This window comes from Passer domesticus, chromosome 1, assembly GCF_036417665.1.
Source record: "Passer domesticus isolate bPasDom1 chromosome 1, bPasDom1.hap1, whole genome shotgun sequence".
NCBI lineage: Eukaryota > Metazoa > Chordata > Aves > Passeriformes > Passeridae > Passer > Passer domesticus.
In genome coordinates this window covers 148,548,297-148,573,655 of record NC_087474.1, presented here as the reverse complement: position 1 = coordinate 148,573,655, position 25,359 = coordinate 148,548,297, and the positions used below count along the sequence as shown (strand labels likewise).

General features: G+C 40.6%; 1 protein-coding gene across 2 annotated transcripts; it reads left to right on the top strand.

Annotated features, from left to right (window-relative positions):
• Positions 1-706: 706 nt before the first annotated feature.
• Positions 707-25,086, top strand: DSCC1 (DNA replication and sister chromatid cohesion 1). Of its 2 annotated transcripts, XM_064395650.1 has the most exons (11): positions 707-848; positions 1,536-1,661; positions 7,727-7,879; positions 13,888-14,053; positions 16,267-16,401; positions 19,208-19,298; positions 20,238-20,376; positions 21,067-21,119; positions 22,158-22,312; positions 22,860-23,008; positions 23,797-25,086. In XM_064395650.1, the coding sequence occupies exons 3-11, from the start codon at positions 7,860-7,862 to the stop codon at positions 23,903-23,905; spliced, it is 1,017 nt and encodes a 338-aa protein (XP_064251720.1). In that variant the 5' UTR covers positions 707-848; positions 1,536-1,661; positions 7,727-7,859; the 3' UTR covers positions 23,906-25,086. The 2 variants fall into 2 exon arrangements, with proteins under 2 accessions (XP_064251720.1, XP_064251713.1); XM_064395643.1 differs by lacking the exons at positions 707-848; positions 1,536-1,661; positions 7,727-7,879 and adding an exon at positions 12,106-12,347.
• Positions 25,087-25,359: the final 273 nt, after the last annotated feature.

The following is a 25,359-nucleotide window of genomic DNA, read 5'->3' as shown; positions in this document are numbered from 1 at the left end:
GGGTTTGGCTGATTTCATCCATTCACTGCTGCTAAAAGGAGATACACTGTTCCTCCAGGCCCTGGCAACACAATCTACAATGTGTCTTATGTTATCCCACTTCTAGGTCCTCTGCTTGTTGCAATTCAATTCACTAAACAGACAAAAGAGTAACAGAAAGTGGGAAGCTTTCTTCTGAGCTAGTAAGCAGGGCTGTGCAGATGTCTGCAGGGTGCAATGAGTGCCAGCTGACAGCAAGGTAGAATGGGCCTTGGCAGCTGGAAACAGGAAGAAAAGCAGAGGAAGAGGGACAAGAAGCTGTCCTCATGCAGTGACAAAGTGTCGTGAGAGGGTGCTGGTGGAAACTGCAGCCTGAAATCCATATCCTTCCCTGTGCAGTTTTGCAACTTGCAAAATGCAAGCCAGTACAAATTCCTGTAGTGGATTATTTAATGATTATAGAATTTCATGTTGGCCTTTGCACACTGATATCCCATTTGTAATTTGTTCCACATGTTCACACTGAAATTTCTTACAGTTACAGTTATCTTCAGAGGAGGGAATGGGCTATCAGTCACTCCAAGCCTGCTGTCCCCCAGAAAAGGGTAATGACATAACCTTGAAGTGTCACGTTGTGGGCAAGAGCTAGTAAAAAGCTACACAAAATAACCTAGTGGGATGTTTGTTTTTAATCTACAGACTGCTATAGAACATAAGGTTTCTAACAAAAAAGTAGGCTGTGTTGACCCTTCCTCCCAAGGGAGAGGTCATGAAGACTAAAATGCCACTCCAAGAGGTGGAACAGCATGCGTAGAGTTTGAAATCCTAACAGCACGAGAGAGAGAAGCATCCCTCTGAGACAACCTCTGGTAAGTAGTAAAAAAATTATTTTTTTCAGATATAGGATCAGTTTTAGAAGTTGGTGCCTATTTTAGATATGAATACCCGAGTTTTACTTTAGCATGGCTGAAGTTAAATGAGATGGAGATAGCTAGCCACCAGTCAGGCACTCCTCAGCCAAAAGCAGGACAGATCTTTGAGCTGGAGCCCAGGGACACTTCAAAACTCATCCTCCATGACATCAAGAGAGTAACAAAAGCTGCATAGGTCTGCTAGACGGTTGGTATCACAGGTGTGAGGAGCAGTTCAAGTGACTTTTGATGACATTAGAGGCTCTCTGGCATGCAGGGAGGTATAAGGTGGTAACACTTGAACCACCAAGGTCACAACGCTCTGTGGAAGCTCATGCATGAATAGGCACATTGTATTAGAGTGCTGGGTTTAGAAAACATGTTAGTAAGTTGTATAAACTTTCTTATCTCATTTAGTAAATGCCCAAGTGGTGAAACACTAGATGTTTACATAATGAAACATGAATATTTCTTTTAGTGCCTTGAAGACTGTGGCCTTCATTTTGACTCGAAAAATTAATCTGATAGTTTGATAAATTAATCCTTTAGTCTCACTAGTCAATTTTCTGCAAACTTATTTTAACACAAGACATCCTCATGAAATAATTACAAGTATTCATGTCTATACTTCTCATTTCTCTATAGCATTGTTCTTGAGTCCCATATAAAGCTGTTTGGCTTTCCCTTGCTGGGATGATAAGATTTTTAAACAGGAAAATGACATGGATGAAAAAGATGGTGAAGCACTTCAGGGACAAAAGGCATTAGCAGGTAAGCTGCTGGATGGTTTGGGGTTCTTTTTCCCTAACATCTTTTGTATAAGAGACATCATTATGTAAACAAAAAATTTAAAAATTCCTTTATAAAGGTCACTCTCTTTGCTGAGAAAGACAAGTACAAAATGCTTTTTGGCTTTTAAGTTGACCTTTTATCTAAGTAGCTCTTGCAACACTCATGGAAAATGAGTGTGAAGGTTTTTTCCTATATTCCCATGCTTATTTGCAAAGAGAGCGCCCTTGTCTTTGTGTTTCAACTGGTTGACTTCCTTAGCACTAGAAGGGGCACCATAGGAACTACCAGGTATTGTCCAATCTCCCCTCCTCTTTTCAAGCTATGTACAATAGTGTTTCCCACACATGGAAGTGCACAGATTGCATTCATTGCTGCTCTAAGTTTGAACCATGCAAGTTGTCTGCTAGGAACTGGAAGTAAGAATCAGTGCTTGTGTGATTCAAAGAATACATCTGGCCAAGCTAATTTTAGTCCTGTGATAAACCACAGGAAAGTTAGTAAGTAGTAAGTTTTCAAAAAAAACCCCACAAACAAACAAACAAAAAACCCAAAAAACAAGAATATTATTTAAATTTCTCTTTTTCTATTATTGCATCCAAGTTCCTTCAAGAGCCTCCATGGTGAGATAACAGAAGGAATTTTTCATAGTCTGTCCAACTTTTCAGCACTAGAGTGAAAATCATATCTGTTTATATTCTTATATTTCATGTGTTACTGACCTAGTAGCTGTTGTAATAGTGAGCTGAAGTGCAGAGAAAAAGGCATTTTGATCCTGAGATATACAGAGACAATCTGAAAGGAGTTTTCTAAGCCTGTCCCTACACAGCTTTTCCATTTTGCATTAAATATTCAAACACTCACTAGGCCAGATAGAGGTAGTGAGATTTCTGTGCAGGCTAACAGCTAAGACATGACCAAGAGATGGGTACCTGCTTTAGTGCTTGCTCTAGTGAGCAGGTAAATATTTTATAGAAACAAGCAGCTTCAATAAGATAAAAAGATCAGAAATTCGCATCAGACCAGTAACCCAAATAATTCCAGCTGACAGTATGCTCTGTTAAACCAGCATTTTGCACTACCCAATGTATGCAGAGCCCTATTTCATTATACCTGGAATATTTTCTAATTCCTCTTATTTTGTATATTCATTTTCCAATTATTTCAAATTTTGATTATCACAAAAATGATGTGATGATCATGCCTAAAAACAATGACTAGCCTAAAAGCATCTATAAACCTCAGGTTTATCTTTGAAGAAGTTCATATGTATTTCCAGTAGTTCATTTTGTTTGTTTGTTTGCTCTTTATTTTATTCTGCATTTTGACCAATGGCAATTATGTACTTGTACAACTCGAGTTGCATCTATATCATGTTTAGTCCAGATCATAGTCCTAGACTTGTGTAATATCCAGCCTAATGCATGGACTGGGAGGTGTGAGTCAGCTGGGAAGTGTGACTAAGGGGTGAAAAGGAGCTGCTTTCTAAACCACTTCCCACCTTCTAGCTCTGTGGTAAAAGCCAGCTTCTTATGCCATGCCCCAGCTGCCTCTGCGTTAAACACTCTGATGTCTGGCCACAAGATTTAAGATGTTTACTTAAAGCACTGTGGCTCGAACTGGCGGTTTGACACTGAGTTGTGATCAGCCCTGAACACTCAGGCATGGGTTTCTTTTCTTCTTCGCTGGGAGACAACACCTCAGAGTAGAGATTCAGTCTAAGACACCTTCGTATCCTTTGCTGTCTATTTCTGCTTCTCAGCACGAGTTTCTGTTGACCATTTCTCTTTCCACACGATGGAGCACACTGCCTTAGGGCACCTGGCTCCTTGTTTCCTGGGGTGAGCATCACCGGCAGGGCTTGGGGTGGGTGCTGGGCGCTGGTGCGAGCGTGCAGGGCGCGTCTCAGGGGACATGTGGCTCTGATGGCAGCCACGGGGGCAAACGGACTGACAGAGCCCCAACAGCTGCGTCTGTGAGGCACAGAATCACAGGCCTCCTCACGGGCTGCTGAGGCTTCAGCGCCCTCTCTGTCCCTCACCACATCCCAGCCTGTAACTCCTCAGGTGAGGCTGCGGGGCACACAGAGACATCATCCCGAGGAACTCCGCCTGCGGAGCCGCTCTGTGCTCGCAGAGCTCGCTGGGGCAGGGCAGCGGCACGGCACCGTGACAGAGTGCCACCGCTGCTGTGGGACAGCGGCAACGCCACACTCCAAAGCACGGCTCGCTCCACTGGGATGGATAATCAGCACAGCCCGCCTGGCTCGGGTCCATGGCCGCAGAAAGAGCTGTTGTCACTGTTTAATCGCTCTGCCACCCTGTGGCCTTTTCAAGAATTTAAATATGAAAATGCCAATTAGAAAATTGTAGTGAATCGATACTCCACAAAAGAAAAAGACTGTTAAGCTAATTTTATAAAGGAATAATCTTTAGACAAGACACTCTTTGCACAGAACTAAAAACACAAACATATTTGACTCCATCATTAATTTCCCTCCCCAATGAACACCAAAAATCGAACGAATGCCCAATCTAGTAAAAATGAAAAAGTCAGTAAAACACTGGATAATTCAATATTCTTTTTCAGGAAGGCACTTTACAAGTATTTGTCTGGGACTTGCTGGGTTGAGATGGACAGAATAAATTTTCTTTGTTAAGTCCCTCGGAGTTTTCTCCCTGTATTACAGTCACTTCACAGCAACTGTCAGAGAGACAAGACCTTCTGTCCCTATCTGCACTGACTGCTCTCTCTGGAGAGGAGCCCTCCGAATTGCCACTGGTAAAGATGTCAATACAGAAAAGTCACCCAGAAGCATCTCAGGAGGCCCACTGCACATCCCCACTGTGGAACAGGATCAGCTACACCTGTCTTTTTTCTGTAACACAATTTGGCAGACTCCAGTGTGCACTCCCCCAGGAATGGAACCTGCATAGAATTGTTAATTAAAGCATTTGAAGTTTTTTAATTGCCTTTGATGTTCCTCTCATTCAAACCATAAAATTTTGGAGGAAAGCTCATTTAGCTCTCTGAAGACAGGCTCAAAGGGAAGTATTTTGCCTCATGCCTCACACAGGATCTCTTCTGAAGCAGTTCATGATGACAGCAGTCTCACCATCCACTTACCAAGCAATTTCCCAGGTTGAGGCAATTCTGTTAGGTTAGAACTGATGACCCAGTCTCCAATACGCAGGCAGGAGAAGGTGAAAGGACAAGAATCTCTTCTAAGTGTACAGGCAGTGAACTTTTCTGAGTCAACAGTGACTGGGGATCTGAGAGGCCAAAACATCCAGGAAAATTATTTGTGCTATCCTGGTTATAGCCTACCATGTTATGGCAAATTCTTCAACATCTCAAGACATTGACAGCCCTTTTGATATACTCACTACTATTCATTACTCACAGAGTTGTAAAAAAAAAATGAGATACTCATTTAGAAAGTGATTACAATGGAAAAATGTTTGTCCCCTTAACAAAATCCAGTATTTGGCAGCAGGAGAAAAAAAAATAAAGACGGTTAGCATCTTCACAGAAAAATATCAAAAAAATATAATAGACATGGGATGCTTTAGGCATAGACCCTAGTACCTGAGGAGGGGGGTAGATGGAAATCTTCAGAATAAAATGTTTCCTGCAGAGATGTCTCAGAGTTTTTCCATGTTCATGTCAGGTTGATGGTTTGGGGCTAAAAAGGGCATGGGATTAGAAGGGCTTCTAAGTATATTGGGGAGCAGGATGGGAAGGGTATAGCCTGCTCATCTAACATTTCAGCATCGGGAAGAAAGTTGAGAATGACAAAATTGAGTGAAATGGTAATTCTTCAACAGTTACAGTCCAAGACTGCATTATTCATCATGACTGAGGGTGAAACTAGAAGGCCCTATAAGCAGAAGCATGAGAAACACCTAGAATGTAACAGAATCAGATATTTGTTCTGCAGCTCATTCCAGCATTAGATTTGTTGGACATAATTTTTGTGATATGTTCATTTGTGCTGCATTTTATTCTTTCCCATGTAAGAGTTCTGCTCCCTTTGTTACATGAGCTTTTCCCATATTGGCTTCTTCTCATTTAAGTTTTCATCTTGCCATTTTTCACTGTCATTTTCTTGTGCCACTCTATTCCTCCATTGTATTCTCCCTACAAATAAAATACTTGATGCCTTTTCCTGCTTGGGTTTTATAAAATATTTTGCATAAAATTGCCATGGTTTTCACATTAATTTGATTAATCTATTTTTTTATTTTAGATTTATACAGAAAGTGTAAGTATGTAGTTTGCTGGGATACATTTGTAGTATATATCCCCAGCAATGCCTTAAAAATTAAAAATAAACTAAAAACCACCCAATTTCTGAGGTTACTGCTATGCAGATAGCATCTAGTCAAGAAGTGAGATGATGGGATAACTTGCCAGATGACACATACTGGTATTTAGGTTGTCAGTATTAATAAGGTCTGCAGACTGAAAATAGCAACAAAATCCTCTACACAGCATAAAAAAACCCCTACATTTGTTTTCATTTATCTCATGTAACTCCCCAATATTAATAATAACACCATTTTAAACATCTCTAGCAGGAGGTGGTTTGTGAGATTAAATTTTAGGGCCTGCAGTAAAGTATAGCTGCTAATTTTCCCAACTAGCAAAATCATCTGAGTCTGAATCACAGGCTTTGCTGTGGTAGAAGCACTCTGGAGATCTATCCAGAAAATTATGTGCAGGGAGTAAAAGATTTTAATGATGTACTCATGCATGAACTAACATGGCTGCCTGACATATATTCTAAATTTAAAAGGGTCTCTGTAATTACTACATTATTGGAAAAAAAACAGTTTGCTCTTTCATGTCAATGTGAACAAAGATCACAGCACCTTCCCCCCCATTGCACCATTTTGACACTGTGAGGACATGCTGTGCAGCAATGAATGTCCTGGCTGACTGGCTGAGACTGGGAGAAGCTCTGAATGTAGGCTGGGTACCAGCTTGCTCAGGTTTACCCCACCTTATCTTCAAATCAGTGTTGCATGACTGATCCTCTGCCTTTGTTTGCAATTACACATGCAGTCATTGCAAAGAAATAACATAGCAAAGAAACAGGTCTCTAATTGCTGGTTGTCTCATAAGCATTGAGCATTTGGGTTCTTGCTTGTCACAACAGTGTGCAGTGACATTCTCAAAGTCATTTCCAAATTGTCTTGACCACGTTTGAGCTCCAGCTATTTGGTGTATGCTTTCCAGCTTTGTGGTTGAGTTTTCTTCTCCAGTATTTCCAGGCCAGAACAAATTAAATGTCACCAAAACACTCCAAGCTATTGTATGGTTTACATGAATATTTAGGCTTGGTTACAGCTGTTTATTTTCTCCTAATTTGAATATATGTGTTTTGCATCTCACTGGTGGCCTGTTAAGACTGACAAGACTGCCTTGGCTGAGGTAGCAATGAGCTATCTGGTTATTCTACTAACTGGCTGAAATTTTCTCTGTTTGAGTCTTGGACTCAATAGCTCCTGCTTTGTGGTGCTTTTCTGGCTGACATCACCAGGTATGATGGTTTTATTGGGGTACAGTAGTACAAATGAACCAAGGTCTGCAACATAGCAAGCCACTGCTCTGCTATTTTACATTTCACTACAAAAAAAGTTTAAAAAAATCAAAGTATGTCTCAATAACCAACTCCAATGGAGAGCAGAAGAGTGTGTGCTCTAGTAACTTAGGGGGTCTGAATTTATTTAGGATCCTGAGTTATGACTAAAACCTGAATATTGTGATTGTACAGAGTCAAGCACATCTTTATGAACTTGTTTAAGTCTTCTGTGAATCAAAGTAATTTTGACTTTTACCACATCTCCCAAGTTTCTCAATGTGTTGCATAGAAATTTATTCTCTCCTGTTATCCATTACTTTCTGTTCTTTTCATCAGTAATCCCCAGTTCTTATATTTAAGACAGACTAGACAATCATTATTCGGGATATGTGCACCATGGATTTATTCAATGGCATAATGATATTTTCTGTTTGGACTTTTCTCTTTCTTGTTTTCCTAGGAAGGAAATGTAACGCAGTCATTGTAGACAGTCATTCTCCCAGTGTCTCACAGGAGTCTGTGATGTGCTGAAAGAGCATTCAGAGCTCTAACCCCAGTCACACCTAGAGCTTCAGTGGTCACCTTCACACACAATGAGCACATCCTATGGCAGGTATTTCTAGACAACGAGAAACTGTCATTTAATGAGTGAAAATATAACACACATGCTAATTTTACATGTTGCAGATGGCATTCCAGCTGAAAAAAGAAATCCTTGAACTAGGGTTTATGAGGCTTTAATCAAAATGAGCCTCTCTTGTGGAATAATTTCCAAGAACAGTAACTGTGAATTGTGTAATTATCACTGAGCTGATAATGTGTTGCTATATTCAACTTTGGCACCGTGTCAGTTTTTCCAGTGCTGGCTTTATCTTTTTGTTTTTTTCCTCAGCTACCTCTGTTGTACTTCGAAGGACATCTGTAAATTTCCAGTGTGTATGTCTTTGTCATTTGAACACCCCATTTCATGTAGCCCTATTTTCTCACTACATTTTACTGTAGAGCTCCAAGCACTTGGATTGCAATCACACTGGGAAGTCATCCCCCTAACATGCTACCTAATGACTAGAGCCTGCCAGTGGTACTGTGCACTGTTATCTCCTGCTTCATCATTCCATGTTTCAGTGTAGAGCTTTGGAGTTATTTCTTTGATTTGATTTGTCACAGATGCCCTTCATTCATTTAATGGCTCGCATCCCTGATGTTTGAGTTCTGGGAAAGATTAAACAGGGCCAAGGACTTCAAAGGCAAGACTATAACAACCTTCAAAGATCCTTTTTTTGTTCGCTAACTTCACTCAACCACATTCATTACATTAACAGTAATTTCCATTAACACTTGTCAGTTGAAAAACTATGTCAAAGCTCATCTTGCTTGAGGCTTGACTTCATTCCTGCCCTGTCCCCAGCCCAGATAAGGATGCAGAGGCTATTTGGCAGTTCAGTCTAAGTGTCCATTTAAGGCTCCAACGGGCACCTGGGTGGACTGACAGCAGCTGGTGATTAGTTAAGTCAGGATGGCTGAATTTACTGCTTCCTCAACTCTTGCTTCCATTCTCCTCCAGGTGAGTTTCACCCCTGCTTGTACCATGATGTTACACGTTCCTGCCCCCTGACAGTTTCAGTCCACCAGACCAGATCAAACTGAAAACAGAACTAATTTATGCTATAGTAACTCCAAAGCAAATAAATAACCCTGCAGCATCAGTATAAAATTTCAGGATCTTACCAAGCTCTTTTGCCATAGCATGCATTTATAAGCATGCCATGCTTATAAATTGACAGCAACATTGATAGTTCATCATCTCATTTTCTCTGCAATTCAAATTCATTAAATGGTTCATCCATGTTTCAAGAAACCAACTTCATGAGTTCCTAGACAAACCTGTTTTTGTCAGGTCACTGCTCTAAAGCAATCTCAGTGAAAACAGATGCATAATACCAGCTGTTTCCTGAGAAATGAGACATCTCTATAGATTTATGTCCATGTGTTTGGTGATAGGCCAGTTGGCCTCTGCCTCTTAGAATGGATCAGAGCTGCATTCCCCCAAGCAGGGGTTTCAATATATCACCCAGCCACCGATTTCTACCAAAATTCCAGGAAATTTACGTGCCAAATTTGCTTTGACCTTGAACAGCATCTTTCAGGGGTAAATGAAGGACAGACAGAGAAAGATGTCAGACAGCACAAGCACATACATGTCAGTTCCAACACATATATAATTTTAAATACATATATAATATATATAATATGTATTATATAATATATAAAAATCATCTTCAACCAGAACGACCAGGATAAACAAAACTGATTAGAAAAGTTAATAACTACTACACATGTTCTGACCACAGATCAACGCCAACTGCTGAATAACATCCAGTGATTTAATTCCAGTTGAGTTTCTGTTGCATAGAAGATCTCTTAAGGAACAAACTCCATGAACCCATGCCTTGGATTCAGTTTCTTGGCTGTACCAGAACTTGTTTTTATTTCACAGAATGAAAAGTAGAAAGAAGAAGAAGCAGGTATGCAAGGTCATTGGAAAATTGCACAAATTAAGGTATAAATTAAAGCCATCACAAATGAGCTTATTAACTATTTCAACATTTACTTGGTAAAAAGTGATTTTCTAGTTTACCTGAGGTGTGCATGAAGAAATTTACATTAAATCAAAATGTAAGTCTCAAACAAGGCTATACACATATCAGTTTGCACCTACGCATTAGTAGAAACTAGCCCAAGTTGGAGTGTCTCTGGTTTCCTGTGTGTACAATGACGGTATTTCCACCTGCCAAAAACTGAAATAAAACATGAAAACATGACTAATGTCTAATTCTTGAACAAGCCACAGCACAAGTGTGTTACAGAGGAAACTGCTTAATAACTTCAGCCAAAGTTTTCTCCAAGGCCAATTGCCCCACTGGCACCACTCAGGCATCACCGTCTGAAGACAGAAGATGCCTGACTCAGTCACAACAACAACAGCTGATCTCTGCCAGGCTGGGACTGAACCAAGCCAGCTCCATCCCACCAGCTCCTGCTTCTGGTTCCCACGTAACAGGGGTTACAACCTCCTCATCTGGGTCATTTGGTTCAGACTCTTACCAAGACAGAGGTACTCTGCAAGTGGATAGACAAAACTCAGGAGCACTGAGTAACTATTTGCTAGCTGATGCACGCAGCAGGGAACTAGGACTAACACACTACCAGGCTGGGTGTAAATATGCCCTACAGCAAAAATCAGTGAGGAGCCAGTTGTCCTGGACAAGACAGAGAAGAGGCATCCTGTGCTGCTCCTTGCAGAAGTCTGACTCTCACTGCTGCTTAGCTGAGCAGCTCTGAGCCTCTGCTTCTGTTCTCTTCTTACAGTTTAAGGACGTCGATAGACTTCCCCCTGAATGTCTGAGCTGCAGACTATTTCCATTGCAATAATTGCGCATGCCTGTGGCTTCCACTCATTTGTGTCATGGCTTTAGCTCGAGAACTTCCTCATGGCTTCCTCTGACAGACGTAGCCACATCAGGCCACAGCAAGAGCCTGAGCTGAGCCCTGAGTCACGGGGAGACAAACCTCTGTGTGAAGGCTGTGCAAGCCCTTTCCTAAGGGTCATGCGTGGATGAGAGCCTGTGTGTAGCTACCCTCGGTCAGACTGTCCCCAGAGGGACAGAAGGAGCTGGGGTGAGTGACACCAGTGCGTGGCAGCCACCTCAGCAGTGCTTTCCCACCCACTGTGGTGGCTTGCACACTCAATCTCCCTCTCTCCACACTTGCTGTCATGCTTTGGTGTCAAGGAAAAACTTTGAAACTGGCACACCTCCAGGCTTGGGACAGCGAGGCTGGAAAGCTGTCAGGAGGAAAAGGGATGCTGGTCAACAGGGACTGAACAGGAGCCAGTGTGTGCCCAGGTGGCCAAGAAGGCCAATGGCATCCTGGCCTGGATCAGATACAGTGTGGCCAGCAGGACCAGGACAGGGATTGTCCCCTGTTCTCAGCACTGGTGAGGCCACACCTCGAGAGCTGTGTCCAGTTCTGGGCCCCTCACTACAAGAAGGACATTGAGGGGCTGGAGTGTGTCCAGGGAAGGGCAACAGAGCTGGGGAAGGGTCTGGAGCACAGCTCAGGTGAGGAGCAGCTGAGGGAGCTGGGGGTGTTTAGCCTGGGGAAAAGGAGTTTCAGTTGAGACCTTATTGCTCACGACCATTCCCTGAAAGGATGTGGTGTAGCCAAGCAGGAATTCTCCCAGCTAAGAAGTAACAGGATGAGGGGAAGTGAGCTCAGGTTGCACCAGCAGTTTTAGGTTGGACAGTGGGAAAAATGTCTTCACAGGAAAGGTGGTCAGGCAGTGGAGCAAGCTCGCCCAGGGAAGTGGTGGAGTCACCATCCCTGGAGGTGCTTTAAAGACAGGCAGGTGTGGCACTCAGGGACATGGCTTAGTGCTGGACTTGCCAGTGCTGGATAAAGAGCTGGATTTTAGCTCTTGGAAGCCTTTTCCATCCTAAACACGTCTATGATTTTATGTTGCCTCAGAGCTGGGCAGTGACTACCATACTGAGCCTGTTTTTGCAGTGTTTTGTCATTTTACTTAGTTTAGCGCACTTTGTATATTTTTATTGCATTTTTGGCATAACGAGAGATTTTACTGCAGCACAGCCCAGCTCCTGTGCAGCCAGACAGAAATCGGGAGGTTTGTCCCAGATTAGACCCGGCGGAGGAGCAGAGGGAAGCGATTCCTTCCCCTCGGTACCACTGCCAGCCGTTCCCACCCGCCCCGCTGTCCGTCCGTCCGTCCGCCCGCCAACCGCGGAAGCACGGCAGGCTGCGCGCGCCGCCCGCTCCCCGCAGGCCCGGCCCCGCCTGGGCGGGCGGGACATGGAGGCCGCGGCGCGCAGTTCGGAGCGGGCCGGGGCCGCCATGCGGAGCCGCGCCGAGGTGGACGCCACGCTGCAGACGGCCAAGCTGAACCCGGCGGAGCTGCTGCCGGCCGTGCACTGCCTCAGCTTCGGCCCGCAGGCCGGCGGCGGCGAGTGCTGCCTGCTGCAGCTGGAGCCGGGGCTGTGCGCCGAGCTGGAGGCGGGGCGCAGGTACGGCGGGCGCGGGGCCGGGCTGTGCGGGGCGCGGGGCTTGTGTTCTGATGGAATAACTGTCCCTCAAATCCCTCAAACCTGTCTCAGTTACACTGGAAACTGAAAACTGTTTGCACTTATAAGAAGCGTGTTTGGTTTGGTTTTGTTGGTTTATTTTCTGTGTGTGTGTAGTTTTTTAGGGTTTTTTGTTATTGTTGTTTTTGTGTTTTTTTTAATGGAAAACTTCCTGCTGTGGAGACTTCTAAACAGAACTCAGAAGATGCTGGAATAGGCTCCCCGAAAAGTGGTCACAGCACCAAGCCTGGCACAGCGCTCTCGGGTGTGATTCTTCGGGCAGTCCTGTGCCAGCCCCGGAGCTGGACTCGGCGATCCTTGTGGGTCACATCCAGCTCGGGATTGTCTGTGATTCTGTGATCAGAAGTACAGGTTCAGAAAAGAGATTGTGTCTCTGAAAGAATCCTGCTGACTTTGAGATGTTCCTGTTACAACTCTCGATGCCTGATTCATGGCAGGTTGCCTACAAATTAGACAGATCAGCAGGGAATGATGTGCAGCATTAGCATGGGCATAAGATTTTGGATGGTTATGTGACACCAAACTCTGAACCAAGAGCAGGTTCTAGATAAGGTTTTGATACTGTTTTAAATTTCTTCCTTTACTGCAATGCCAGTGACATAACGAAAACCTTTGATGCAAAATGAGAAGTCTCTCTAAAGAAGGTGGTTCTGTGAGATGCATGTTAGTAAGCCCATTCCTATTTAGTGCAATACTGATGAAGTATTATCAATTAGAGGCCTGCATCATGTTGTTACCTTCGGGCACAGCTGAGCTTTGTTCATGCACGCAGGTTTTGGGAAACGAGAGGAGCATTTATTTGAATTGAATCTGAGCACTTAGGTTAGTGTAGCCTGGGAGGAACTCAATGTTCTCCTGTTGTGGTCCTGCTTTGCTGTTATCACATCCTAATGCAGAATCTTTACTTCATCAAGTATGTGAGCTGAAGAGGGTGCTTTGCATTGTCTCTTTGTCCAGTGTTGTTCCAGAAGATTATTTTTTTCCTGCTTGGAATTACTTGCAAGAAAGTAGGTATTAATTATCTGAAGGGCTCTGCACAATAAACACAATTTCTGTTTGCTTTCTTGTTTCACAGTGGGCCAGCTTCAGTCTTCATTAAAGAACAACTCTAGTTTGTAATCTAATTTCTAAGATTAGAGAACTAGTTCACACATTAAGCATCACTTCATCCCTGTTTTAGGGGGGTTGAGAGTATTGTTGTATGACTATAGGCATTCAACTGTGTTCTGCGTGAAAACTTGGAATGCTTGTCTTTTGAGTTTTCCTACTAAAAGGAGAGGGAAAAACATAGTCAATTTGATTAATTGACATTTGCATCTTTATATTCTGTTGAACTGTGACTGTTGCTACCAAACAGAACTGCAGTTTGTAATTCTTTACAAATGTATGAATGTGAGAAAATATTATCTGAATCAGAGGTAAAAATACATCATTATTTCCATGTTGTTTTTTTTTTTCCCAGCCTAATAATTCGTGGTGAGAAGGATGAACACGCAGTGTTGTGCAGCAAAGATAAAACTTATGACATGAAAATAGCAGATACCTCAAATATGCTGCTGTTTGTTCCTGGCTGCAAAACCCCAGAGGAGCTGAATGCAGATCAGACATGTAATATTATTCATTCACAGGTATGCCTTTCAGGGTTTTTATATGTTTGCTTTAATTCTCTGCTTTCTTTTTCTCTGTAATTTCTGGTATTTTGTCCAAAATGGCTTTAGAGCTTTTCTTCAGGCAGCTGAACTTTCTCTGTAATGTATGATTATTATTGTTTCAGAGAAGTTAAAACTGTGGTTTATTTTCATTGCATAGTAATTACTTGTGGAAGGTATTAAAAGCTTGCAAAGAAAATATAATTTCTCAGTGTTAACAACTATTTTTAAAGTAAGCTATTTACAGCTTGATTTTTAGGAGTGCTTTCCCCAAAAGGGAGATTTTACCATCTGAATACTATTTTTTAAATACAGAGGTGTATTCAAAGGTGGCTCTTTCAATTAGCATATCACAGCATTTGTCAAAGGGAATGATTATAGAGTTCTCAGTGTAAGAATTCATTGTTCTCTGCCCTCCTGAAGCATAGTTAATAAAATTCTATTTAAAATAGCTGGGCAAATACTATTAGTTAATTATTTGCTGTAATGGACATAATGGAGTCATTGAGGAATAATCCTACTTCAACATCAGTTCTTCCATAACGTCTAATGAGCTAATGTAAAAGGTTAATTCAAGCTGAAGTAAATTAATGAGAAAGTAATAGTCTTCCATATACTTTTGTTTTGCTACATTTAATAATTTCACTATTCCTGTGACATTACACATCATGGAAATGTGATTTGCTTAGGAACTATTTAACAAGTTTTATTTCTAAGAGCTTTCAAAATGATATAAAAAATGTAAGATGGTTCATTAAGACTGCAAATTGTGAAACATAGCAAAAGGTACTATATGTACTCAGTACTTTGGGGCTTCATTGCCCTTCACTTGCAGTCTTGCCCTTCACTTTCTGATCTTTGTATCACTTGCATGGATGATCCAGCCAAAGCATCTGCCGTTTTATTCACCTCATACAGCTTATCTCAGTTCATGAGCTTTGGAATATTAATTAGAATTATTTATTTTCTTTTCTATGCAGAGCATCTTCTTATTATCAAAATGATCAGAAAACAGCTTGGCAGGAAAAAAGGCTAGCCCTTAAGTGAATACTAATTGACATGAAGCTTGGAAGTTTGTCAGGAAATAGGTGTTTAGCTGAATTTTTTGCCAAGCCAATTATGTAATAGATTAAAATTGAGGGATTTCTGTGTATTAGAATTTGCATACAGTTTCTTCTATATATGGGTGGTTTTGCTTATTTTGCTTATAGTTGATTTAAATGTAATATTATTTTAAAGTTTTAGGGGTTTTTTTGTTGATTTTTTTTTGGTTTTTTGGTTTTGTTTTTTTTTAATCAAGGGCTTCTAAAATACCTCAAGTACTCCAGTAAAGCAGTTAGGGTATTTTAAAGCACTGCCTAGAGGCTTTTTTGTGGAAGCTGTTTTAACATGGAACTAGTGATTGGGTCAGGAGTCACTAAGCTGGAGCCTGTTCTCCTCTGTGATTCTGTTCCTATTCCTGTCAGTTTGGTAAATAATAGAAATGGTGCTGAAAGGCCTCCAGTAGTCTGGCCTCTTCAAAGACTCTTGCAGTAAGTCAAAGCTGTACCCCGTGAAACACCTCAGGATTACTCTGAAGGTAAAGCTTTGGTAAGTCAGTGTTGTTGAATCAAGAACAGCCAGAGTTCCTGTTGCACACTCTTCATTTGTGTGTTGGCTCAGAGCAAGGAACAGAGATGTCTTGTCAGTTGTGTGCAAGTGTAGCTTTCTGTCCTTTTTAACGTCTGCTTTGCTTGAGCTTAGGACTATGATGATTCATTAAAAAGACCATGAAGTAGATCCCAAGCGTGGGAAGAAGTGGGGAAGATAGACAGGTTAGTACAGGAGGGCTTTCATGGCAGTAATACAATTTATTGTAAAGACAAAAAGCAGTTTTGAGGTGAACTGTGCAGAAATATATCCCGTGGTGATTTCCAATTATTTGCATGCAGAGTTGAGTTGTTACCTTTGTCTTATGCACTACAAACATATTTTTATCAATCAACACTGGATTTTTATTCTTCATTGTCTGTAGTAAATTTTTTAAATTGAAAACGTTGCAATGATTGTTTTATCTTTAAAGTAATTACCCTATTAATGGTTACATGTTTTCAGTGACAGGGTTAACACTGCTTGCTGATAATTTTTGGTAAGCAGCTTTGAATCCAGATGCTACATTAAAATGTTTAAAGAGTCATTGTTTTCTCTTGTAGATTGCTGGTTTCTCCAAGAACTATTGGGAATTAAGGAGATGTCGACCAAAACTGAAGAAACTGAGGAAGCTTTTAATGGAAGATCCATATGAAGGGCCTGATAGTCAGAAAGATCAGGCTTCAACATTTTCAAAGGTAAATCAGCTGTGTAAATTGCTTTCTTATAATTGGTAATGAGCAAATTAAAGTGAAGAAACATCCTGAAGTAGAAAAATCCCTTTCCTCACAATGCTTCTTAGAGTTAACTTTTTAACCCTTCTATTCTAAACAAGTTGATTGTTGGTAGCACTTCCAGTGAGTACAGGTAAGCAACCTTTTATTAGTTAAAAGAGGAAAATGAAGGACATGGAAGGAGACTGGGCATTTCTCTTTTCCTATGGGAAGTTTCTTGGAGTACAACCTTCAGAATCTTTTTCTAAATTCCTTGAGAGTTACATGTTGACTAAGGTATAATGCAGCCTTTCCTTCTTCTTCGGGTCTGCCATGAGGTTAGAGCCAGTCAGTAATTGGTGATGACAAGGAGAAGTAGGGAGTTGAAGAGAATAACAGGGATTATATAAGGCATGGAATAGGACATGCTAAAAAGAAGGGAAAACACAAATTAAATCCTGTCCTGCTGTTTTATGGTGTTTCCAGGAAATTGAATTTGGGACCTAAAGAGTAATAGGGAGACCTGGACTGTGCAGCATATGGTCTCAGCCAAAAGGCTGAATAAATATTCTGGGGTTTTGTTAGCTTGGTTGGTTTTCCTGTTGACTTTAAAACCAAAAAGTAGTTGCTCCCACATATTTTATGCTGAGGCTTGATTGAAGCTGACACTACCAAACCATCTGCATGTGCTTGGATATGCAAACACAGATGTTACTTTTCTCTGGAGAGACATGATGCTTCTCTCTTCTTGGATGATTAACAGGCTGATTTCTGATTAGTTACAGAATCTTGCCCCCAGAATTGCCTACCTGTACTGATCTAGGCATGGAAGGACATAGAGCAAAATAAGGGATGGCAAAGGTTAAAGGGCTTAAATTGTCTGAAAATTGTAAGCATTGCCAAAGGCTAGCAACATGAAAAAGTCATATGAAATAGTGTTTATTCATAGTATTGGGTATTATTAAAAAGATGTCAGTGTCTCCCAAACATTAATGACTGGTTTGAGGATTGATCACCATTTATTTTTGAAGGAGAATGCATTTCCTCTATGAGCTCACTGGGTAACAACTAGATATATTTGATAAATGTAGACAAGTCTTAACCTTGTCTCTGGTGGAACTCCTAAATGAATTTAAAAGCTCTCCAAGGGAAAACTCTTTCCTATGGGACTAATTTTCACTGAAATCCCAAACAGTGTATGTAGTCCTGATTTCCACTGTTTTGTTTGCTTACACTTAACATTTATTGTGTGCTGGGAATTAATGGGCCACATTTAATCTATTTGAAAACAAATTACTCTTTTGGTTGTTTACTGTAAGCTGAGTCTCATGATTTTCAGGACTGTATCATACACAGAGAACCCTAGCAAAAGAGCCATAAAGATCCATGGCACTGTAGGGAACCTGTTGCATAGTGTTGTGATTTAGCAAATGAGAGGAAAGCTTATAAATATGTAGGCTAGTACTGAATTTTATGTGAAATGACAGGGCATACTCAGATGATCATAGACATCTGATAAGAAAAAGGGTAAGAAACATATTAAATACATTATCTGGAAGTTGCTGGTGTGGACATGGTGCAAGCCAACCCATTTTATGTTTGCAAGGACAATGCAGCTGATAAAAGCATCAGAGCTGAGAGCAGTGATGTATTCAAAGAAGCTGTTGGGATTGCTGGGCTGGCCTCAAAGCAGAAACATATCCCAAGGAGTTCTGTGCAAGGCATCTGAATGGCAGCAATAAACTTCAAACACACATACTGATTTGGGGATATTTTTACTCTCAATTGCTAGCAGTGTTTTTTAAGTACTGTATGATAGGGTCATCCCTCGTTGACATACTGATGGGAGCTTGACCTCATGATAGAAATAGCATAGCAGGAAGTGCAGGCCTTTCTGTATTTATTAAATGTTTTTTAACATGTGGATGTTCCAAACTTAGTGTTGGTATGCTCCATTTGTGTTCTCATAGTCTGATAGATCTCAATCCAACACTGAATCCAATGTTTTTCTTTCTGATAGGAAATATTTTTGAGCTATAATCAGCAGAACTTTAATATTGGAGTTGATTAAAAAGGCTCTACTGTGAATAAAGGAATTGGTGTCCTATTTCCAGTGCATTGAAGTCTGGTATTTCTTCCATTCACTTCACTCCTCATGGTAACTTCTGATCCACCAACACCTTCATAGACCCATCACCACAGCACCTTCCCATCTCACCACGTAACTGTTCTGCAGGGAGGTGTTTGTTCTGGCTGGGTCTGTGCTGTGTGTGTGCCAACTGATTAGCAGACACCAAAACACAACCTGTAACTGTTGAGGTGATGGTGGAGGAGGCTTTCCCTCAGTGGAGGTACTAAGTGCAGGTTCTGACTTCTATCCAAAAGTGATAAGTGATTTTTGCTTTGCCTTTTCTTTGAATCTCACAGACTATACTATGTGATTTCAGAAAAGCCAGAATACATTGACTTTTTATTCTTGCTGGGATACTTCACTTACAAGGTTTGCTTGTGCTAGTTTGGCAATCTGGGAATATGGGTATTTTGCTTATATCTGGTACAGACTTTGCTGTAGTTAGACTGACTTTTATATTGAATGACCCTTTGAGAAAACATTTTAAGTTACAAGAAGAGTTTCAGAGAGTGTGGCAAACCTTAGAAAATTCAGTCTCAAGGAAAACATCTATCTTCAGTCTTTCCTTCATTATAGCTTATAATACATTTAGTATGGTCGCTGAAGCAAAGAAGGAGTAAGAATAACCTCTTTTATTTCCTTTTTTTTCCCTTGTTGCAGTATACAACAGAAGATTTGTTAAGTCTCATTCAAGCAAGTGAAGAAGAAATACTCCACCAATTGCAGGTTATAGATGCCTGCAAAATCGAAGGTATTTGTATCTAAAAAATATTATTACCTATGAGGAAATAACTCTCTATTTTCCCCAAAATGTATGTTTCCTTTTTCTAAGGCCTGTTCCACATCCTCGTCTTTCAAGGTGCAAGTTACTTCAAAGTTCTAAGACTTGTTTCCATAGATCCATGTCCTCTGCTGCTACAAATCTGATCAGAAAGATGAAGCTGAGCAGGCACTGCCAGTCTCTCTCTTTCCAGGATAACTCCTTCTTTGCTGCTACCAACACTGGTGTCAGAGTATGCCACCCACAGCATGAATATATTTTAGCAGGTCACACTCTTCATGAATGAGTGGGTGCTGCTTTCTGTAGTCCTAGAGGCAAAAATAGCTGATTCTTGGGTAACCCCATCCTTTTCATGGTCCTTTCTTCCTCCTGGACCTGGTTTATCTCAGTGTCTTTGTGCCATGTGAGGAAAGGCTTGAGCAATGCCTCACCTTGGACAGGTCCTGTTCATCCTTTACTTGGCCATGCCCAAACCCTCACTGGGACACAAGGTGATGGCAGCCCTGGAGTCATCTGGGTTTCTGGATTTTTGTGCACTTCTCTGGACCTGAGCTGTTGCTTTATAGGGCCAATGCAGCCAGCTCTGTTCATGCAGTTCTGTTCCTGAACTGAGCATTAGTTCTTCCACATCTGATTCATCTTGGAGTGATATTTTTAGTGTTTTATGGCAGTTAAATAATACTAAAGAATTCCAAACAATTGAGATAATTAAGTTTCATTCTTCTTTACATATGCTCTCATTATTTAGCTCCTATTCTCAGCTTTTAATCCTGAAAACAACATGATGCTGCTGCATATTGTAAAGGTGTGACCTGGATGTCCAGACTGCAGTAATGTATCTTAGTGGCAATAGAATTAAGGTGTTAGTGTTTTCCTTCTAACAGTGTTTTGTGGTGCTCTGTTTGGCAGGATATTGGAGAATTCTAGACTTTGATTATGAGATGAAACTCCTGAATCATGTGACTCAGCTAATAGACTCAGAGTCCTGGCCTTTGAGTAAGGTTCCTCTCTGTGCCTGCCTTGAAGAACTTGGATCTCTAGAACCCAGGTAAACAATTATTTTTTAGTACTTACAATTGCCTACCTTCATTATTAACTATGAGTAATTACAGTACTTGTTAACTGTCTATTAAAATTACAGTCTTGCAAATCTGGCTACAGCCTCCTTTCAGGGAGTTGTAGGGAGTGATAAGATCTCCCCTGAGCCTCCTTTTCTCCAGGATAAACAGCCCCAGCTCCCTCAGCTGCTCCTTATCTGATTTTTGCTCCAGACCCTTCCCCAGCTCTGTTGCCCTCCTTTGAACACACTCCAGCCCCTCAATGTCCTTCTTGTAGTGAGGGGCCCAGAACTGGACACAGGATTTGAGGTGCAGCCTCACCAGTGTTGAGAGGGGCAATCCCTGCCCTGGTCCTGCTGGCCACACTGTTGCTGATACAATTCTTTCTCATTGGAAAAAAAGTGATATTGCAAGAGTCTATTCCTTATTTCCCTTATGCATTTGAGTCTTTGCTAGTTATAACTAGAAAGTGGAAGAGACCTTTGGGGGAGATCCTTCTCTCTTTTACTTCTTTTACTTTTTTACCAGCTTCTGCATTTTACCCACAAAAATGTGTCTCATCAGCTATTCTCTTCAGTTTATTTTTTTCTCCATACCTATTTCTTAATCTTCTTGGTAACTGTTTCAGTAGTGTCCTAGTAAACAGTGTTAGAACATGTTTTCTGATTTTTTTTTTGCAGAGAGATGATAGAACACATTCTTTTAAGCTATGGCAGGAAATATGTTGATGATGGTAAGTTTAGGAAAGTTTGCATGGTTTAACTTTGTATAAAAGAGATAGTTATTAGTGAGAAAATGTAGGTTTTGTGAAGAATGGCCCAAATGACTGTGCTACACTGCCAGCGTAAGGAGGGAGCAAACTGGGCTAAAAATCAGTACAATTGTTAAAGGAAGTTTCATAGGAAAAAAAGGCTATTAAACTGTACAAGACAGTTGTAAACAGAGGTACTGGAACTGATTTTTTTAGGTGTGTACAAGCCATAATTTCATAACTAAAGAGAGCTTACTAGTAAAATTTAGATGACATCTCTCTTTGGATAGCCAAATCTCAGATATTTAAGTAATTAATTGTGCTATTATGAGTACTCAGTGGCATGAATTCAGCTTGCCTGAAGTAGGTCTCTGCATTTCATCTCTTGAAAAGCACCACAAGATCCACTGGTTGTAGGAATTAGATTTCCATTGTTCATCTCATACACAGATACAATACTGCACTGCCCTAATTCAGTCTGAATTCTTCCCCACAGTGGCTTTCATCTCAACTTTGGCTGAAGTAGGAGTTGCACTCAACCTTAAAGAACATAAGAAAATCATTGGAGTGACAACAGACTCTTGTCTTAATATATTTAGGCAATTTGCACAAGGAACAAGTCTGAATTACAGACAGGTGGCTGAACCAATAGAAGGAAGTGTTTATACCTGATTTGGTTCAGAAAATTTTAGCCAAGTTGGTGTGAGAGAATATGAAGTCTCATCCCTTCATAATCTCATAAGAGTGATTAAAGAAGTGAAAGTTTTGTTTACAAGCCATTCAGAAATAGGAATGAGAGCTGTAGTTGGGACAGTGCTGCTGTATTCTGCATCATTTGTTCTTGAGAATGAGAAGATACCATAATTTATCCAAATTAATACCAAGTCAAATAACTTTCCAAGGAAAAGAAAAGAAAGGATGCTTGGTGTATAGAAGACTGTAGAACAGAATGGAAATACAAGGCTGTTGTTTTATCATAAGGCATGAACCCAAGATAACCTAGTTTTTGCTTCTCGGCAGGGGAGGTTTTCTTTGCAATGCATGAAGATAAAATATGCAGAGCTATAGCACAAATGCTTTTGCAGAATGCAGTTAAATTCAACCTGTCAGAGTTTGAAGAAGTCTGGCAACAGAGTGTCCCTGAGGGGATGACAACAAGGCTTGATCAGCTTCAGGTAAACACGTAAAGAAATGTGGATTATTTTGTGAGTAGGCTGTAACCGACTTGTGTCATATATAGATTTTATCCATTATTGGGTATTGTGTTGTTTCTGTCAGCTTTTGAGTTCAAGCATGCTTTATGATGTCCTCCATGAGCACCAGTAGTCTGAAATCATGATAATTCAGGTTTCTGTAACTCAGGCACGTTTCACTGAGAAGAAAGGTTGCAGCTGTAATTTACTACTTGTAAATGTGAGTGGAACAGAAGCTGAAGCTGTTGTTGAACAGATGGTAGTGACAGGCAGTAGAGTAGCAAACACTACTGGAATCCTTTTGCTCAAAGCAGGCAGAGAGATGTTGGAACCCAATGGATTCTCACTTCCTTCTTATCATAAAGGAAATGATAAATACTGCCTGTAAAGCAGTGCCTCTTCACTTTGCCTCTGGTAGGGCACTTCTGGAAGGCTTTGGATCTGCAAAGAGCAACTTACATTGTCAGAAAGAAAGAAGTTTAATTGTTCTGTTGGTTCTTAACATTTCCTTTCTGATGCTGTTCTGCAGGGCTTGGCTCTTGTGGATAAAAGTTCCAGACCAGAGACCATCTTTCTGCTAAAAGTGGAAGACTTACCTGAAGACAATCAGGAAAGATTCAACAGCTTATTTGGCATACGGGAAAAGTGGACAGAAGTGGATATTACCCCTTATATACAGTAAGGATGTATTTATTTTTATTAAAACATAATTAGTACTATATTCTTCCTTATTTGTATAGCTGGCTTCTGATGAGCTATCACTGCCTTAGTGATACTACTATACTTTGCATTTTAAGTTAAATGGATTCTATATGAATAGAATACCCACCTCTGGGATCTGTATCTCTCTTTTTTGGATTTAAATATGTGTAAAAAGCTGATCCTACTGGGTTTAAATGGGTGATAACTCTCATTTGATTAAGGCAGACAATTCAAAGGCTAAACTTGCTGACATTTAATGAGTCTGTATATTGCAACACTAGAACTATAAAGAAGTAGTGCTTCCTGTACTGCACACTTTGTTCCTTTGGTACTTAAGACTTACACTACTGCATTATCTGGAATGTCCAGCTGTGAGATATGTGAGCAGATGTTGATGCTAACCAAGAAGTAACTGCATCAACCTTTTATGAGTGGCTCTAAATTTACTGTAATATAACTGAATAGTTCAGAGCTAGCTGTTTTCCTAGATTGAAAACTGTTAGAGAACAGTAATAATAAAACTCTGCCTAAAACCCAAAATTCTTTTTTCTGAAGTAAATAGTGTAGTTTTGCCTAGTGTGTAAATGTCAAGGTAAGTTCTAAACTTTAGGTAATTGAAAGCATTATGTACAGTTACAGTAGTTCTGGGTTTTTTTCGTAACATCCAAATCCATTTTATTGCTGTAATTGCTAATATTTTACAGATTCATTTTGTGGGAGAGCATCTCTTCATGGCAATGTCCTGTGCTTTATTTCCTCTGTAGAGACTTGTGTGCAGAGAAGCAGACTGTTGGTGCTCTTCTGACAAAATATGCTCGCTCCTCAATGCTGAATGGTGTAAAAGTTTATAATTCCAGAAGACCCATCTCATAACAAGTATTGTTTGAAGAACTGAGGATACTGAATCTAGTAGCAGTGAATGTTACTTGCTGCTGCCTTCTGGAGAAAAGAGTGGCCAACCATCATTATACAGTGTACTTGAGTTTAAGCTAGGCTACTTGAACTTGTCTTCTGCCAAGCTAAGGAGAGTGTGAGGACACTTGTGGCCTCTAAGGAATGATAGTCAGCTCACCTTCCTTTGCCAGCCTTCTTTGCCAACTTTCCTTTGCCCAACTTCTACTTCTTGAATACATGTAATCTGTTTATCTGTTTAAGTCTGAAGTGAAAATTTCAAACCTCCTTGATAATAATTGAAGCCATTGAATTGAATAGCAAAATGGAAATTTTAGTCTTCTCCCTATTAGTGGACATTCTTAAAGTTTCAATGCAGTGTTCACATTTTGAATAGCACAGAGCTCATCAGCTCATGAACAAATCATTCCCCACTGAGACTACATCAGTCTTGATTTTGAAAAGTGGTTCTTTTTAAGGTCATGTCTATTAACACCATCAGTACAAGCACCTGACACTTTAATACTTGGCAGAATGGCCTTATATATGATACAAAAAAACCTAATTGCAGTGAAGTGTGAATATTAGAGAGAGTAGTTGGACATTGTGTTACAAATTTCCTATACACTGACATTAAAATATAGCTGAGGTAAAACTAATGCTTTACAGAAGACTACTTGTGCTTTTTTAAAAATAACCTACAAAACTTTGTAGTACAATTATTTTTATAAAACTTCTTTAGGGCAAATTACAGCATATAGAAATTGTGCCTTGAAACCTTACAGTTTTGTAATGATAATATTATTCTATGGAGAGCAATGAAACAGTGGTTTTGTGATACTGTCATGAAGTGGTGTGCCTGAGATGGTAATTTTGTAATCATTAAAAAGGATTGTTTGCATGTCAGTAAACCAGAGTTTAATATTAGATCGTTTTCAGGTTTATATTTTAAGCTTAACAGTTTTTGGTTATTTGATACAAAAACAATTTTTTCTATCACACTCAGATGGGAGGTGGGAAATACCTTGGAACTGCCAGCATTCCAGCTGTAGAGTGAATGGAGGGAGTAGAGAAGCTCCTCTTAAATCAAATGTAACTCTTTAGATGCACACTGTGTGCGTACTTGGAAAAAAAAAAAAAGCTGAATAAAAGCTACTTCCTGAGCTGTGTTTGTTGCTGCCCAGTGCTGCACATTGCTGTGTTTGACCAGCTGTGTGCAGATGCAGAATGGCTCTGCTGGTGGGACTGCCTTGTTTGCTGTCTGGTTCCAACAGCTCCGCTCCCCCAACAGCACCAGAAGGTTCACTGCTGGAGATCAATGGTTATATGAATGGAAAAGCCTTGGAAATTCCTTGGAAATTCCTTCCATTGCATCACAGAAGGCCCCTCAGTTGAAATACACAGCACAATTGATACTTTTATATTTGTGCTCCAAA